The sequence below is a fragment of the Eutrigla gurnardus genome, assembly GCF_963514095.1.
Source record: "Eutrigla gurnardus genome assembly, chromosome: 19".
Taxonomy (NCBI): domain Eukaryota; kingdom Metazoa; phylum Chordata; class Actinopteri; order Perciformes; family Triglidae; genus Eutrigla; species Eutrigla gurnardus.
In genome coordinates, this window is record NC_139930.1 from 17,486,795 (window position 1) to 17,502,248 (window position 15,454).

General features: G+C 42.3%; 2 protein-coding genes across 6 annotated transcripts; one reads left to right on the top strand and one right to left on the bottom strand.

Annotated features, from left to right (window-relative positions):
• Positions 1–6,784, top strand: LOC311029783 (leukemia inhibitory factor receptor). 2 transcript variants are annotated; one of them, XM_084035129.1, is made up of 16 exons: positions 1–138; positions 457–507; positions 678–731; positions 810–933; positions 1,897–2,045; positions 2,162–2,307; positions 2,621–2,762; positions 2,907–2,995; positions 3,228–3,432; positions 3,510–3,695; positions 4,158–4,289; positions 4,754–4,915; positions 5,059–5,202; positions 5,310–5,391; positions 5,464–5,545; positions 5,641–6,784. In XM_084035129.1, exons 1-16 carry the CDS (start codon positions 105–107, stop codon positions 6,052–6,054), a joined length of 2,196 nt encoding a protein of 731 aa, XP_083891255.1. In that variant the 5' UTR covers positions 1–104; the 3' UTR covers positions 6,055–6,784. The 2 variants fall into 2 exon arrangements, with proteins under 2 accessions (XP_083891255.1, XP_083891256.1); XM_084035130.1 differs by lacking the exon at positions 678–731.
• Positions 6,517–14,666, bottom strand: srek1 (splicing regulatory glutamine/lysine-rich protein 1). Of its 4 annotated transcripts, none has more exons than XM_084035144.1 (12): positions 14,418–14,666; positions 14,126–14,259; positions 11,965–12,080; positions 11,724–11,779; positions 11,588–11,693; positions 11,127–11,305; positions 10,911–11,041; positions 10,715–10,823; positions 10,513–10,617; positions 10,064–10,135; positions 9,812–9,926; positions 6,517–8,792 (listed from the first exon to the last, which is right to left on the bottom strand). In XM_084035144.1, exons 1-12 carry the CDS (start codon positions 14,543–14,545, stop codon positions 8,664–8,666), a joined length of 1,380 nt encoding a protein of 459 aa, XP_083891270.1. In that variant the 5' UTR covers positions 14,546–14,666; the 3' UTR covers positions 6,517–8,663. The 4 variants fall into 4 exon arrangements, with proteins under 4 accessions (XP_083891270.1, XP_083891269.1, XP_083891268.1 ...); XM_084035143.1 differs by having other exon boundaries at positions 11,724–11,782; positions 14,418–14,665; XM_084035142.1 differs by having other exon boundaries at positions 11,588–11,779.
• Between the last annotated feature and the right edge of the window lie 788 nt (positions 14,667–15,454).

A 15,454-nucleotide genomic window follows, 5' to 3' on the forward strand; every position in this document is an offset into this window, starting at 1 on the left:
GTTGCGTTTGAGTGCAGCACGATGACTGTGGATGGGGGCACAACGGAGGCGTGAGACCCTCCACCGGTCCTCCCCGGTGGTTTCAGTCCTCGGTCCCAGGCGACATGGTCGGACTCCATCTGTGTGTTTTCATCCTCGGTATGTGATCTTAAATTATTAGTATTTTGTTTGATTGTTTTTAGATAAAAAATAAAGACGCACTGTCATGTTTTTGCAGATCTTTGACCTTTTTCATTTTCTTTTATTCAAGTGTCAAGGAGTTAAGTTTTTTGCACCCTGTTAACTAATGATAATAATAAAACATTTTATTTTTTAGCGCCTTACAAAACATGAATACAAAGATAAATAAAAGCAACACAACAGATGTATCTGTAGTGAAATCAAGTTGTAAGTAAACTGCTCTATTAAATATAGTCATATTTCTGTCAAATGTGTCTTCATTCTGTTCAATTCAAGGTCTGACCCTCACTTTCTACACTTCCTCTCGTGTTCACGCTTCAAGTTCAGGTAGGATGTTTTTATTTTTGTAACATATTTTCAACTTATTACTCGTCATATTGCGGCTGAAATACTAATAAAGGATTTCTTATATTCCATTTCCTATAAAGTTGTATCATATTTAGAGTTGATGTAAAAATGAGGAATGAATATGTCATGTAGTTTCTCACCATTTTCAGATTGCAGCTCACAGAACATTTCTTCCAAATATCAACACTGTGTGACTCACCGAGGTAAAAAAAGAAGAAAACGCAGAATGAATCATCTGTGAGATTAGATTAAGATTATTTCTAACCTTTGATATCTTTCAGACGGAGTTCACACTCTGGATTGTTTCGGTAAATATACACCACGTGGTGTAAAACGCTGCGTGTGGAAACCTGGAAAGTACGATTCAAAGAAGACGTACACACTCATCATACAACAGCAGTACAAGTACGATGTTCAAATTCAATCCTTTCCACGTATTGTTTGACATACTAAAATACGACTGCAGATCAGAAAGAAACAAGGAGCCGAGAGAGGCAATATTCAGAGAAAAAAGTTGCACATTTCCGAGTTTCTTACGATGATAACAACCGGCATCTATGCTAGCTAACTCCCATGAATGTACGCATACATTTTTCTAATTAATCCATCACAACGTGTGACAACAATAACCATCAACATCATCACACCAAGGACCATAAATGCAAGCTGTTAGCATCGCAATAAACTCGCAATTTTGCCACTTTATAAACTCGCAAATTTGCCACTTAATAAACTCGCAATTTTGCCACTTTATAAACTCGCAAATGTGCCACTTAATAAACCCACAAATTTGCCACTTTATGGACTCGCAAATTTGCCACTTCTTACACTCGCAAATTTGCCACTTAATAAACTCGCAATTTTGCCACTTTATAAACTCGCAAATTTGCCACTTAATAAACTCGCAATTTTGCCACTTTATAAACTCGCAAATGTGCCACTTAATAAACCCACAAATTTGCCACTTTATGGACTCGCAAATTTGCCACTTCTTACACTCGCAAATTTGCCACTTAATAAACTCGCAATTTTGCCACTTTATAAACTCGCAAATTTGCCACTTAATAAACTCGCAATTTTGCCACTTTATAAACTCGCAAATGTGCCACTTAATAAACCCACAAATTTGCCACTTTATGGACTCGCAATTTTGCCACTTTATAAACTCGCAAATTTGCCCCTTAATAAACTCGCAAATCTGCCACTAAATAAACTCGCAAATTTGCGACTTTTTTCTCTGAATATCGCCCCCTCTCACGGCTCTGTTTTTTTCCTACAGTGGCCCTAATATGTCGTCGTACATTTGCGATGATGATCTGATGATAAAATAATGATTTTTTAAAAGCATTTTCTACCTTCCACACGCAGAAAATATTGCTACGCTTACGACAACATCACTGAAGTCTCTCAAAAGATCGCAGTGTTTCAAAAGTACAACATGACCGCAGAGGTTTTGGAAAACGCCGCATCAGCAAATTGCACAAAAGCAGTTTTCGCGGGTTCGCTGGAGAACTTGCGTAAGTGCCACATAAAATATTAAAAATGGTCCTTTTTGATTTCCCATCGTTTTGACGACGATGATGCGTCTCTGACTGAATATGGGTGGATTTTTGTGTGTGTGTGTGTGTTTCAGTACGATGTGGTCCGCCGTACGACGCGTCCTTCCGACGCCACTCCGGGAAACTCCTGGTGAACGTGAGCTGGCTGCAGGAGGACGCCGAGGCCGTCAAACACTACTCTGTGAGATATAAGGCAATGGGCGAAAGGTCGTGGAGCCAGGTCAGCACGCTAACCATCATGTTCACGGTCTTTAGCTAAGCATGCTAACACTAACTCCAAACGCTAAAAGTGCTAAATGGCTAAAAGCAATAAACTTTGTAAAGCTCTAGATTTGCAGAAGACGTGTTTTAAGGCCACAAACAAGTAAACTGACAATTATGAGTTTCCCCTTTTAATTTATCTTTAGTCGCCTGTGACCAAGTTTTATTTTTACGTACGATCTTGATAAAATTAGATGATTTAAAAAAAGGAGTTTAACGATGAGCATTTCCAGGGGAAAAAAACAACTCGTGTTTTGTTTTATTCCTAACAGTCACCGGATCAACCGGCAAACGGAGAGAAATGTGTGGCGGAGAATCTGAACTCCTCGCTGGTTTACGTCGTACAGATACGATGCGTCACGAACAAGAAATGCTCGCAGTGTGTGTGGAGTGGAGACTACACCGTCCCGACAGGTCAGCTGGCTTCCTGCAAAAAAATAAAGTTTTTTTTTTTATAAATATGCTGTTAATTGTGACGAAAGAAAAGCTTTACGATTACAAGAGCAGATGGAATTTGAAATGTCTCATTTCACGATAAATAAAAATGTGGTCTTGCAGAACTGACCACGCAGCCGTTCATCGTCAGTATTGAAGATGTTGACGTCGTGGGAAGAAAAGGCTGCCGGCTGCTTACCTTAACCTGGAAGGTACACATTTCAATCAAAATACATACATATATTTTTTGACAGTACAATATATTCTCAACTCACTGTGCACAGTACTGATGAGAGACGAGATGAGAACAGATATATTCTGGATGAACACTATAAAAGGCATCCTATACAATTAAATTCATGAAAGAATAATTAAAGTCTGAATAAAACTCACAAATACAAATGTGAAGATGAATAAAGTGCATTTTTACCTCTGTTACATTAGTTTCCAGCCGACCAGATGCATGATGGGTACCGCGTGAGCATCGGGAAAGCGTCGGGAGAGGAACCGCGGGAACGCCTGAACACCACACGGCCTGAGATCAAACTGATTCTCTCCGACTCGGCGTACGAGCTCGACATCAGCGCTGTGAACAACGCCAGCACCTCGCCGGCCGTGAGGCAGGCGATCCGGCGGCGGGGCGGGAACGGTGGGGATCCAACCTGTTCTGGGAGAACGCCATCCTGCAGAATAAGAAGATAAATATATCAGTGTCCTCCTCCACAGATACGGGAGACGGGAAGCTGAACGTGACGGTCCACAGCAACACGTCTTTTACGGTTTTCTGGAGAGACGATCTCATCAAAAGCTACGTGTGCTTCTCTGTGGAGTGGATGAAGACGGGACGCAAAGCTTCGTACATGTCCTTTTACCAGAAAACAAACAACTACAGGACCTTAACTCCTTTACCAGGTGGGTAGATCACCACCTTCTTTTATACGACTTGAAATCCTCGTAACATGCCGACAGCAATGAATACATTAATTGCATTTATTCATTAAAATAAAAACAAAACTCCGTCCAATCAAAAAAGTTGGTCGTATTGCCTGTCTGTCAATACTTACTTCCTGTTTGCCGGCTTTGAACAGAGGTCTGAACGAAGGGGGCGGGGCTTATTCGGTTCAGCGATGCGTTCAAAGTCAAAATCTCTGTGGTTTTGCCAAATGATCTACTCTGCCTTTAAGTTTTGGAAAAGATCCACAATCATCCTTAACCTTAATGTGCATAAACATAAAATTAACACAACACATTTATTAAAATAAATAAATAAAATCGTGGTGTTGCTAATGTGAATGAGTATGTAAAATATGGAAGACAGATATCTGTATTTGCATGTGTCCTGATCCTGAATCTGGTTCTCATTGAAACAACCAGAGCCATTGGCGGCGTACAAGAGATACAGCATCACGCTGCACACGCGGCCCGACAAGAACACCTGCAACATGAAGCACGTGAACAACAGCGAGAGCACCTACGGGACCACGCACTTCTACCTCGCCGAAGGAGGTGAGTCGCCGGCCTTCCGACTTCCCACCGTCGTGATGTCTGCACCAAAAATTCAGTTGCAAAGACCTTTTCAAATGTTGGTGGTGGTATGGGGAAAGTCATGTGATTGCTAAAAATCTTTAGGGTTCATCCTCCTGGGAACACGAATGACTGAACAGAACTTTTTCTTGTAGATATCGGGGGAAATTCCCTGTGGAATTTTGACAGCTGGTAGTAGTAGTCACGAAATCAGCATCAGGACTCATCCTCTGGGGACCATGAATATCTATACAAAATCTGCTCTAGGGACCATGAATATAAATACAAAATCTCCTCTCGGGCCATGAATATATATATATATATACAAAATCTTCTCTGGGGATCATGAATATCTATACAAAAACTCCTCTGGGGACCATGAAACTGTAGAAAATCTCCTTCTTATCTGATCCAGAGCTGATTTCTTGACATTTTGCTACCCAAAGCTCCCATCGGTGCTCCCGAAAACATCAGCAGCCACAAAGTGACGCTGAACTCGGCGGAGCTGCGTTGGTCGTCCATTCCAGAAGACGATATCCGAGGTTTTCTGCTGGGTTACGTGATTTACTACACCGAATACCAAGGAGGAGGGACGACCGCGGAGAGAAGTAAGCATCGTCCACCTGAAGCTAGGTCACTTATGTGGCGTTCTCGCTCATTAACATAATCATATATACTAACAACTACTAACAATCCAGTGTTTCAAGTTGCATTTGTGAAAATGATGAAAAACTCACTTGTTTAATTGCAGACGTCACAGTCGATCCGACGCTAAACAGTTACGAATTGGGGCACCTCAAAGCCGGCACCGCGTACGAAGTCCAGATGTCGGGTTTTACCCGGGCGGGAGTCGGAGTACGAAGCACAGCAAGTCTGTTTAAAACCAAAGATCAAGGTTGTATCCCGTCAATCATTCATAAAATGTCATTTCTGATACTTACATTTGCAACGAAACGTACTTACGTGTCGTGTTTATCCGGCCTTTTGGTTCTTTTTCCGTAGAATTTTCAAATCTCGGTGGCATCGTCACAATTGTTGCAGTTGTGGCCACGGTGCTGATTTGTGGACCTCCGATAATAAAAAGGTACAGCCGCCTTCTTACATGCGACGCCCAACATTTTAAAATAGAATTTAGATTCTAAACTACTACTTCTAGAACGAAAGCGATCCTGTGGCCAAACATACCGAACCCTGGGAACAGTAAAGCGATGCGGAAGATAGAAGAGCCCTGTGAACTGGTAAGTGTGTTACTGTATCACCATTTTTTCCACTTACGACAAAACCCTCAAGCGACTAGTCAGACTGTGAAGTTTTTATTTGACTTCCCCATCAGGAACTCCTGGAGTCCATCAAAACTCTGAAGGTGGAAGAATGGGACACGGACAGCCTTCGGATATTCGAGAAAGAAGAAACCATCCCAATGCCGCCAACGTTGCCTCTTCTAGACGCCTCGGAAGACGAGGAAGACTCGCTGGAATCAATTCGGCACTGGGACGCGACCGGAGACTTCCCATCGGACATCACCGCGGAAATGTTCCCAGACGTTCACCAACCAGAACCCCGAAGTTCTCCTTTGGCCTTTTCAAGTGGCTACACAACGATGGCGTTGTTTCAGCAGGGGGTGCTTCAGGGAACGAACACGGCGGTCACGGAAACAAAACCGGAGGTCACACCGGGGTTGGACTATACTCGGCAATTTAGCACCAGTCCGATCTGGGACCACGAGGAGATGTCGCCTATTTTGTGACCATGAAGAGCAAAGAACACGGGATCATGAGAACCCTCCGAATGTTTGAATGTTCTCGTATCATGTGGTCCAGAAGTCACGATGAAGGAGATACCCAGAAGAAGTATTTATGCCGGGACCCTTGAAACTGCAGGGGAAAAGCCACAGGATCTCCGACGTGGGATTCATCCTCTGAGCACCATGAATATCGGGACGTCATCAACAAACAATTGAACATTAACATTACTAGAACACAGAAAAAAAAAAGGATGGATGGAGGTTTTTCCTCCCCATGGACTCACAATGGGGAAGAGATGTCGGTATATTTTTATTATTATATTATCACTGAAGGATCTAAGTAATTTTATCTGAATTTTGTAGTTTTTTGCTGCCACTTTTTTACGGTTACACTGCATCCAGCTCTCTTTGGACTATTTGGGGTTTTTCCAATATTTACGACACAACGACGGCACGGAAACAAAATAACTGAATGAAAAGTCTCTTTATTGAGTGTTTTTTTTTGGGAAACGGATCCGGTGTTAAAGTTTCAAAACCGAGGACCACATACACACATCCGAGCTCTTCAAAAAACAGTGTTTCCAAACCTTTTTACATCAAATCCCCCCCAAAAAACACAGATATCGAATGCCACTGCCCCCCCGGAGTGAAACCATGAGTCAGTTCTACAGTATTTTACCTTACACAGTGGATACATGGATATAAAAAAATAAAATTGGTTGTGTTGGAAATATTTTTTTTCTTTTTCTGTATCACGAGTTCACCACTTCAAACTGAAGCCTTGTGTACAATAAAAAAAGAATTAAATTAGGTTTGTAAAAGCATTAGGTAGGAATTTAAATCTCCTTTTAAAAGTTCCCCTTGAAACTTAAGAAAACAAAGAAAAAACACTGATCTCAATGTTTGCCGACACATTTTTGACACAATCACAGTACTGCAAACTGAAACACCCCAAAAAATGACAAATGTTAAAATAAAATAAAAAAGACAAATTCACAAAAGTCCCATGAATGTTCAATCTACTCTATTAATAACTAAAGACATCTGACAATACTTAAATAGAACATATCATTAGTCTTTTTTTTTTTTTTTTTTTTTTAGCTTTTTAACATCCTAAACAATAAATTCAGGTTGCATTTGTCAATAAGTCTCCGTATTTTATTAGAATATTCTGTACAATCTTAGTCTAGGCACTTTGACCCTTCTGTGCTTGCAAGCAGTTAGTTGACCTTGAACAATGTGAACCGACAGACGCTCTGCACACCACTAGCATTTTTTACAGTATAGGCTTGATTTTGGATCTATAAAACAGTAAATAGTATTTTTTTTTATCTCACAGCATTACAACAATAACAGGGAAAAGATGATATATTGTCGTGACGAATCAGAAACATTAAAAAAAAATGCAATGTAGAACCATAAAATGGAAACTGTATTTGTGTCTGATGAAATGAGATCAATATATCAGCAACAGATTCTGCATTCTCATAATTACAGCATTCAAGTCTTAAAATCAACAGCGTACATGTTGAAGGAAAAAATAAACGCTGCAGAACAGAGGAAATAAAGGACTCTTCACAGGCCTGGTAGATTTAACACCACAGAAAGGGCAAGTGAGCATTTATTTTGTTTTAAATGCATCTATACACTGATTGGGTTCCTGTTCCCACGCATACGAGAAACGTGTATTAAATACGTAACACAGAAGATGAAAACACGATAATGAACCTGGATTACACTATAATCATTTTTTTTCCTGCAGGTTAGTTTTTGTTTTGACAAAATTCAACTGTCGAAAACTCTAGAAGCTTTATGATAAGTGGAAAGTCATGAGAAACTACAGAATACGAATTTTACTGCAGTACTTTTCCTACAACTTTTTAATACGTCGTATTAAACGCTGCCTGAAGTAGTGAACCAAACTCAGCACACACGCTACAGTATGACTGCAATACTGATCACAGGGCGTCAAAGGACTTTTGCACTACTGAGGAATGGAGAAGCAAGAATGTGGTCTTTTCATATTTAGGTACAAAATGTGTAATATTTGTAATATTGGGACAACGATCGATGAGAAATCGATGAGAATGAATCACCGTCTCCTCTCAGGCTCGTCTTTCTTCTGACCGAGTTTCAAAAAGCAAAAAGGGGTACTACAGGTTTGGTATCCACACAGAAAGAATAACAGGTATTTAGAGTAATTAGCACATACAGGAGGTGGGACACGATATCACCTGCATAAAAGCAGTATGCAGTTATCCAATCTGCGTGCTTCTGTCCAGTTGTTGTTGAGGCGTTGACTTTCTGAGGTTGTAGTATTTAGTGTCGTACTGTTACTTCCGTCTTCAGCTTGGTTCGATCTCCACTGTGTGCTCACTTGCCCTTTAAGTGAGATTCTGATAATCAGCTGAATCCACGTGTTGCCAAAGAACGTGCTGTTAAAAACAAAAGAATCAGGAGATGACGGCGTGTGAGAGACACACCGGTGTGAGTGGTTATCCGCACGCGACGGTGCGCTGAGATCACGTGATCAAGTTCCTGCGGCGTCGTGATTATCACTCGGGAGCCGGCTGCACCCCGTAGGTGCCGACTCAGCACCCGTAGGTGCCGACTCAGCAGTGCGAGGTCTTGTAGCTGCCGTTGTGGCGGGCGCAGGGCGACGACGACGTCACGTCCTCGCTGAGCGCCACCGAGTCTTCTCGGTCGCTCTCGTAGTCCTCCCGGTCGTAGTCCCTTTCCACCTGGAAACCCAACGAAGCCGGAGCTTAACTTCTCATTTATTTTACCTTTCATTCATTAACAAACACATAAGGGCCTCACCAAACCAAAATAACTGCCATATTATCCCAATAATCATCAAAATATGCTTAAAATGGCACTAAAACAATACTGGAATCACTTTATCTTATATTGAAGCGTCATTGCAAAACGTTTAAAATATGGGCTTTGGTGGACACGCCCTCTACTCATCACAAAAACAAGGCTAGAGAATAAATATGAAACGATAAATAACAAAAACAGAACATTTTTAACTACAACTGTACTGAAACTGAAAAACTAGGACCACACTCTAATATATATACTCAGTAATATTCTAGTTTTTAAAGGAATACTGCTTTTTCTTATCTTCAGATTTTTAATGGTTTTATTATTATTCCCAGTTAGGATCCAGTCCAGCATCCGACACTAAACCTCTATAAAAACACACAGTTGTAGACATAAAAAAAAGTAATCGCCGCAAACAATCACAATGAACAGCCGATGAGGTTTCACCTCCATTTCCGTTTATGAAAGTTTGCCGTTATATATGTAGAGTCGATTACTGGCAGCGGTTCAGAGAGAAGAGTACGATGTTTCTATGGATGCTTAAAATACATCCCCCCCCCCATTTACAGCAGCTTAATAATAACAGGCTGTGATCATAAAGTCTACAGGAGGAGGATCTGGAGTGTAGTATCATTTACCTAAACTCAAGTATACGTCGACAAAACGAGCATTTTGCAGATTTGCAGTCGTTTCTGAGAACATTTTCACACAGCATGAAGACGCTGCGATCGTTATCAACAGCAGCCTTTTATCTCACAGCCATCACCTCTGTGTGACCTTTAGAGTGAACTTTCAAAAGTAGGTCGGCGTTCATGTGGTTCGGTTCTCCAGCCGGACGGTGAACCAAAGAAACCAGATTGATCTTGTTTTTGGACAGTGTTTTTCCGCTCCGTTGTCTGACAACGTCGGCTCATTAAATCGACGGCGTCATTACCTTCTTTGGCCTGGCCTTGCTCTTTATCCTGTCCTCGTCTTTACGGCTCCTCTTCCTCGACGAAGAGCGGTCCTTTCTGTCCTTGCTGCGCTCCCTTCTCTTGTCCTTCCTCCCTCTGAACGAAGCCAACGCAAACAAAACAAAAAAAAAGGGGTCAATCACAATCTCACAAGCTCAAAAATATGTTTTGAAACATAAAAACGATGGAGAACATCTGAAATCAGGGAGGATGATGGGAAGAGGTGGATTTACCTTTTTGGTGAGGGGGATTTGACTTTCCTCCGAGGGCTCTTGGACCGGTCCTTGCTCCTCCTCCTGTGGCCCCTGATAACAACACATAACCTGGTTTAAGGCCCCGATCTCACAGTGATTTGGTAGCCTGGAGGCGGCTTTTAGTCAGTGTGAGTAAATATGCATGAATGACACAAAGTCCAAAGTCACCTTATTGTTCCAAAAGGTTAATCAGATATAATAAGGTTTATAAGATCATCAGATACATTTTTGACCCATGGTGCCAGATGCAACATAACAGGAGCCAATCCAAGGCAGCTCCAGACTCACTAAGGACCCGGTGACCTCTGCTGGCCGGCGCAGGAACTACACATCTTCATAAAACATTATGTGACCTCCTGGATTAATCCACTGTAATAACTTAAATTAAAACTACAGTAGCAGCTGAAACAGCGTCTTGGACAACGTACTTGGAGCGACTGCGACTGTGTCTCTTGTCTCGGGAGCGAGAACGCCTCTTGTGGCCGCTCTTGGAATTGTGGGAGTCGGTCCTCGGCAACAACTTCGGCGCCGGTCTGCTCCAACAAGAAGGAAGGGGAAATGAGATAAAAAGTCAGTGCCTGGACCCGATCATAGTGATCACAGCGTCGTACGAGTGAAATCTCAGAACACCTGTGTTTGGAACGGGAGCGTTTCCTGCGTGTTCTGGAGCGGGAGCAGGACGGCGAGCGGGACCGCCGGGACCTTCCAGACCGACTGGAGGAACGCTTCTTTAGGTCGGCTGAAAAGAAACGGCAGTCTCAACATCAGAACATCTTCTTCAGTGCATTACTAAAACCTTTGACACACGCATCAGAGCGACACGTACCCGGGTCTATGGCGGCAGCAATGGTGCACTGGGCTTCCCTCACCCTCTTCATCACGCTCTCCAGCTCCTTAGCAGCCGCCTGCGCCGTCATCTCCGGGGGCTTCACGATGGCGTTATTGGAATGATTCACCCTGAAAGAAATAACAATATTACATAAAGAGGACTTCATTTTAAGCACATTTCTTTGCTGACTGAGGATATATATATAACACATACTTGAGGGGTCTGTCTCCGAACATGACTCCGTTGAAGGTCAGGGCTCTGGAGACGGACTCCTGCTCCACGAACTCCACGAAGGCGAAGCGTGTCGGCTGAGTCTCGTCTCCCGCCATCCGCACAAACTTGACATCTCCCACCGCCTTGAAGAACTCCAACAGCTGGTCTGCAGTGGTGGTCTGTGGGAGAGACCACATAAAGGTGTAACAGCACTCGGATCGGGGGAACCTCGGGAACAGGGTCCAGGTGTAGTCTGGACCGTGGGCCTGGTTTAGTGGTCTGTTGTCCTACATCATCAGTGCCACGTGGTCCAACCAAAAATAAGGCTTTATTTATATTTCTCCTGGCTACAAAGAGCTTATAAATTATCAATTAAGCCTAATTAATAAGCCGCAGAGCTCCATTTTTGTCCCTAAAACCATTAAAAACATCCAACACACACACACATGACATCACGTTACCTGAGAGTTCAAGTTGCCGACGTACACGGTCCTCCTGATCTCATCCACTTTGGAGGGATCCACATTTCCCATGAGGGGGGGCTGGGCGAGCGATGATGCTGCTGCTGCTGCTGCTGCTGCTGCTGCCGCCGCTGCCGCTGCTGCTGCGGGGTCCAGACTAGCCGACAGCCGGTTCACTACGGGAAGGTTCAGCTGCTGGTGTGAAACACACACACACACACACACACTAAATATCTGGAGTCGTCAGGGAGTCTGTTAGGGAGCTACAGCCAATCATGGGGCAAGAGGGGAAGATATGGCTGCACCCGACTCACGATAACAAGGTGGCGATCTGACAGCTTTGATTGTCGTGTCGTGTGAACGAGTTGGAGACTCACATTCTGAAGCGGCGTCGGCGCAGGAATCGGGAGCAGCCCCCCACCAGGAACCAGACTGGGTGCCGGGGCGGCCGGGGCCAAGAGTGACAACGCCTTGGCCTCTTCTGGGATTTTCCCTGCAGGACAGAAGCAAATATTAGTGAAGGCAATAGAGGGAGTCTTTTCTCTGTCTCCTCTATGTCTGCACATTAATCCCACTGTACTCTAGAGAGAAAGAGAGCATACACTTCCCTGCAAAAACCTACAAGTCATCTACTGTCTACTACTGGAGACCGAGCATCCTTTACTTTGCTTTGTGTTAAACTATTCTTCTCAAATCTCAATCATTATTCTCAAAGAATATCTGTTTTTTTCCCCAGAAACAAAAAGAACACTGTTTTTTCTGTCCTTGGTCTCTTTTCATTGAAAAAAAACAAAACAAAAAAACACAATGCAGAGAATGAGTCAACACTTTGATGCATGGGTCACCTGTACTGGAAACATATTGGTCATGAACCATACGATATCGAGCATGGACGCTTTTGGGGGAGGGGGCAAGACTCGTTTTCGCAGTGTTGGAAAGGTGTGCAACACAAGACAACCCCAATGGCTGCATCACTAATAGCACACAGGACATCAGATACAGAAAAGAACAGCAATTTTAAGAACTGTAGGCCAAGACTTAGCTATATATATAGATATGTATAAAAAAAACAATTAGGGAATTTTGCTCGTTCCACTCTGGATTAAAGTCTGCTGCTTTCATAGCTGGAGAAGAGAGCTACGTTAAGACCAATAACAAACAAGTTCAAAAGAGAGAATGGCGTTGAAAAGGAGAGTGGCTGTGTTATAATTAAATACTAAATGTGGTGACATGAGAAGGGGGGGGGGGGACCTTTTAGACTACAGATTTACAGCACAGGTGAAAAAAAAGTGCAAATAGAATTCAAAAGATTCTACTGGGTCTCACTTTTTATAACGTCTAGCCCCTCTCACTATGTCAACAGGAGTGGGGTGACAATAGAGTAAAGTGTTAGTGATCCTCCTAGCCTCCCATGTGTGATACACATCCCACCGGTATGCCGTAGCAACCTGGACAGAATTCAATCACACACAAGCTGCAGCTGTAGCAGAAGAGAGAGAGGGGGTGGGGGGTTGGACAATAATCAAAACAACAAAAACCAAAAATAACAAATATAAAACACAAAAAGCTAAGAGATAAGCAATACTGTAGTTTTCTAGATAGAGACAGTAGAGAGTGGACAACATGGGAAAGTATGAAAGGAAACAAACCAAAATAAAATAAATAAATAAATAAAAAAAAAGAGACAAGGTGTCCATCTTGGAAGGTTCAGCAGGCTATTCTCCTGGTCACATCCCCCCTTGAAGGCAGCGTTGGCCCGATCGGGGATAGTGGCTTGGAAAACAATGCCTGACTCAGGCTAGTGTAGTGTAACAGCTGGGCCAGTCTAGTCATCTGATATGCACACATAATCACACAGAAAAAACATACAAAACCAAATTAATAAACTCAGTAGCCATCCAAGCACCAAGTCACGTGGACAAAAAGCATCAAGTTAGAGGTGATATCATATTTTTTTTTTTTTTTTTAACTGTACACAACAGTGGCACCAAAGGGGGAGGAATTTAAAGAAAAAGAGCACAAACAATAATATGAGAGAGAGAGAGAGAGAGAGAGAGAGAGAGAGAGAGAGAGAGAGAGAGAGAGAGAGAGAGAGAGAGGATTAAGTTAGCTGTGATGGGAATGGACTTTTTCATTTCCACATTAATACACACTTTTGTTGAAGAGAATCCAGTGTTTTTTTTACATATACATAAATATTGCATAATGACTTTTTAAACATTCAAAATAGCTTTTAATGTTACATGTAAAGAGACCACCTTGTGCCAGAAAAACAGAAACATTTTGGGGGCTTTTCCCCCCCAAAATAATCTAACTAGATACAACCATCACATACTTGTGACAAAAAAAGGTGACTAAATGGCAAAACATACCATTTTTTCCCATATGAATTAAAAAAATAAAAATAAATAAATAGAATTCAACCAAAAAAACAAAACAAAAAACCGTTGGATTCAAAAGGGGGAAGGAGGAGGCCATAGCCAAGTCCACTGAGACAGCTTATACTTTTATTGTCTAGAATAAATGTTTTGCACTCACCTTCCGCACATGGCACTACTATCAAAGCTCTGTCAATAAAAACAGTATTGGTGAGATGTTGCGCCACACCAACACTGGATGACTCTCGGTACTTTATATAGCACACTTTGGACGAGAAAGACAGAGGAGCATTGCTGTGAGAGAAACGAAAAGACAGAAAAAAACAACATACAACACGGGGTTAGTCACTTTAATTTCACCCGCGAGTTCTTAATTGGAATGTTTACGTTTTTTTTTTTTTTTTTAAGGCCGCAGAGCCGCGGCGTTGCCTGAGCTACTCGGTGTCTCTTACTCGGGCGGGTAGAGCCGCAGCTCCTCGATGTCTCCCAGGAAACCGAACAGAGTGCGCATCTGCTCGCTGCTCACGGCCGAGGACAGATTGGTGACCTGGACGACAGCCGTCCCTGGAATCCCGCTCATTGTTTCGGCAGATAAAAAAACAATATTTAATGTGTGATATATAAATATATATATACAATATGTATCTCTCTCAGGCACCCCCCAGTCGTAGCTATGCACAGTACATCCAGGGAGGCGGAACGAGAGAATTCACTGGCTTCCTCCAAGAGTTGACAATAACATTGAGGTGCACTATCGCCCCCTGCAGTGTCGGATGGTACATTACAACAAAACGGTTGGCGCCTTCAACGAAGCTACAGCAGGGAGATCTTAGTACAATATTGAGATAGAGGAGCATCTCTAGTCTCTAGTTCGCAGCTAAAATAAAATATATAAATATAAAAATGTAAAGAATATAAAAACAAAAACAGTAGTTCTATTTAATCCTGTTAGTGTGTTGAATTGAAAGATAAATCATTAATACAATTGAGTTGTGGATTGTGAGGAGTGCAAATTACAGAGCAGTGCACAATACAAAATACAATACAAAAAAATAAAATAGAAAAAATAAAATAATAATAATAAAAAAATAAAATAAAATAAATGACACTCAACTTGTGCAGACTGCCCTTATCATTTTTTAAGAAGTTTGGCCTGGAGGTGGCACCAGAGGTACAGCCATTCTGTTATAAATTATTATTATTATTTTTTTACATTTTATTTCAGAGTATTTACAATTGTATTACCAAGGTCTTAAACCCCACAGAAGACTGTTAAATAAATAAGAGCAATAATGGAGCACAAGAACCGACCAGCATGAATAAAGAAAAAGTGAAATGTTTTATGTTCCTAGATTGTCACTCAGTGATGTTTAGTTTAACTTTACGTTTCTTGAAGTGACGGACCGGGATTGCCGCCGGTACCGTGCCGCTCCACTCGCCGAACCCTCCGGTACCGGTGGCCTGCCTGGTACCGGCCTGGTAGGTTCGC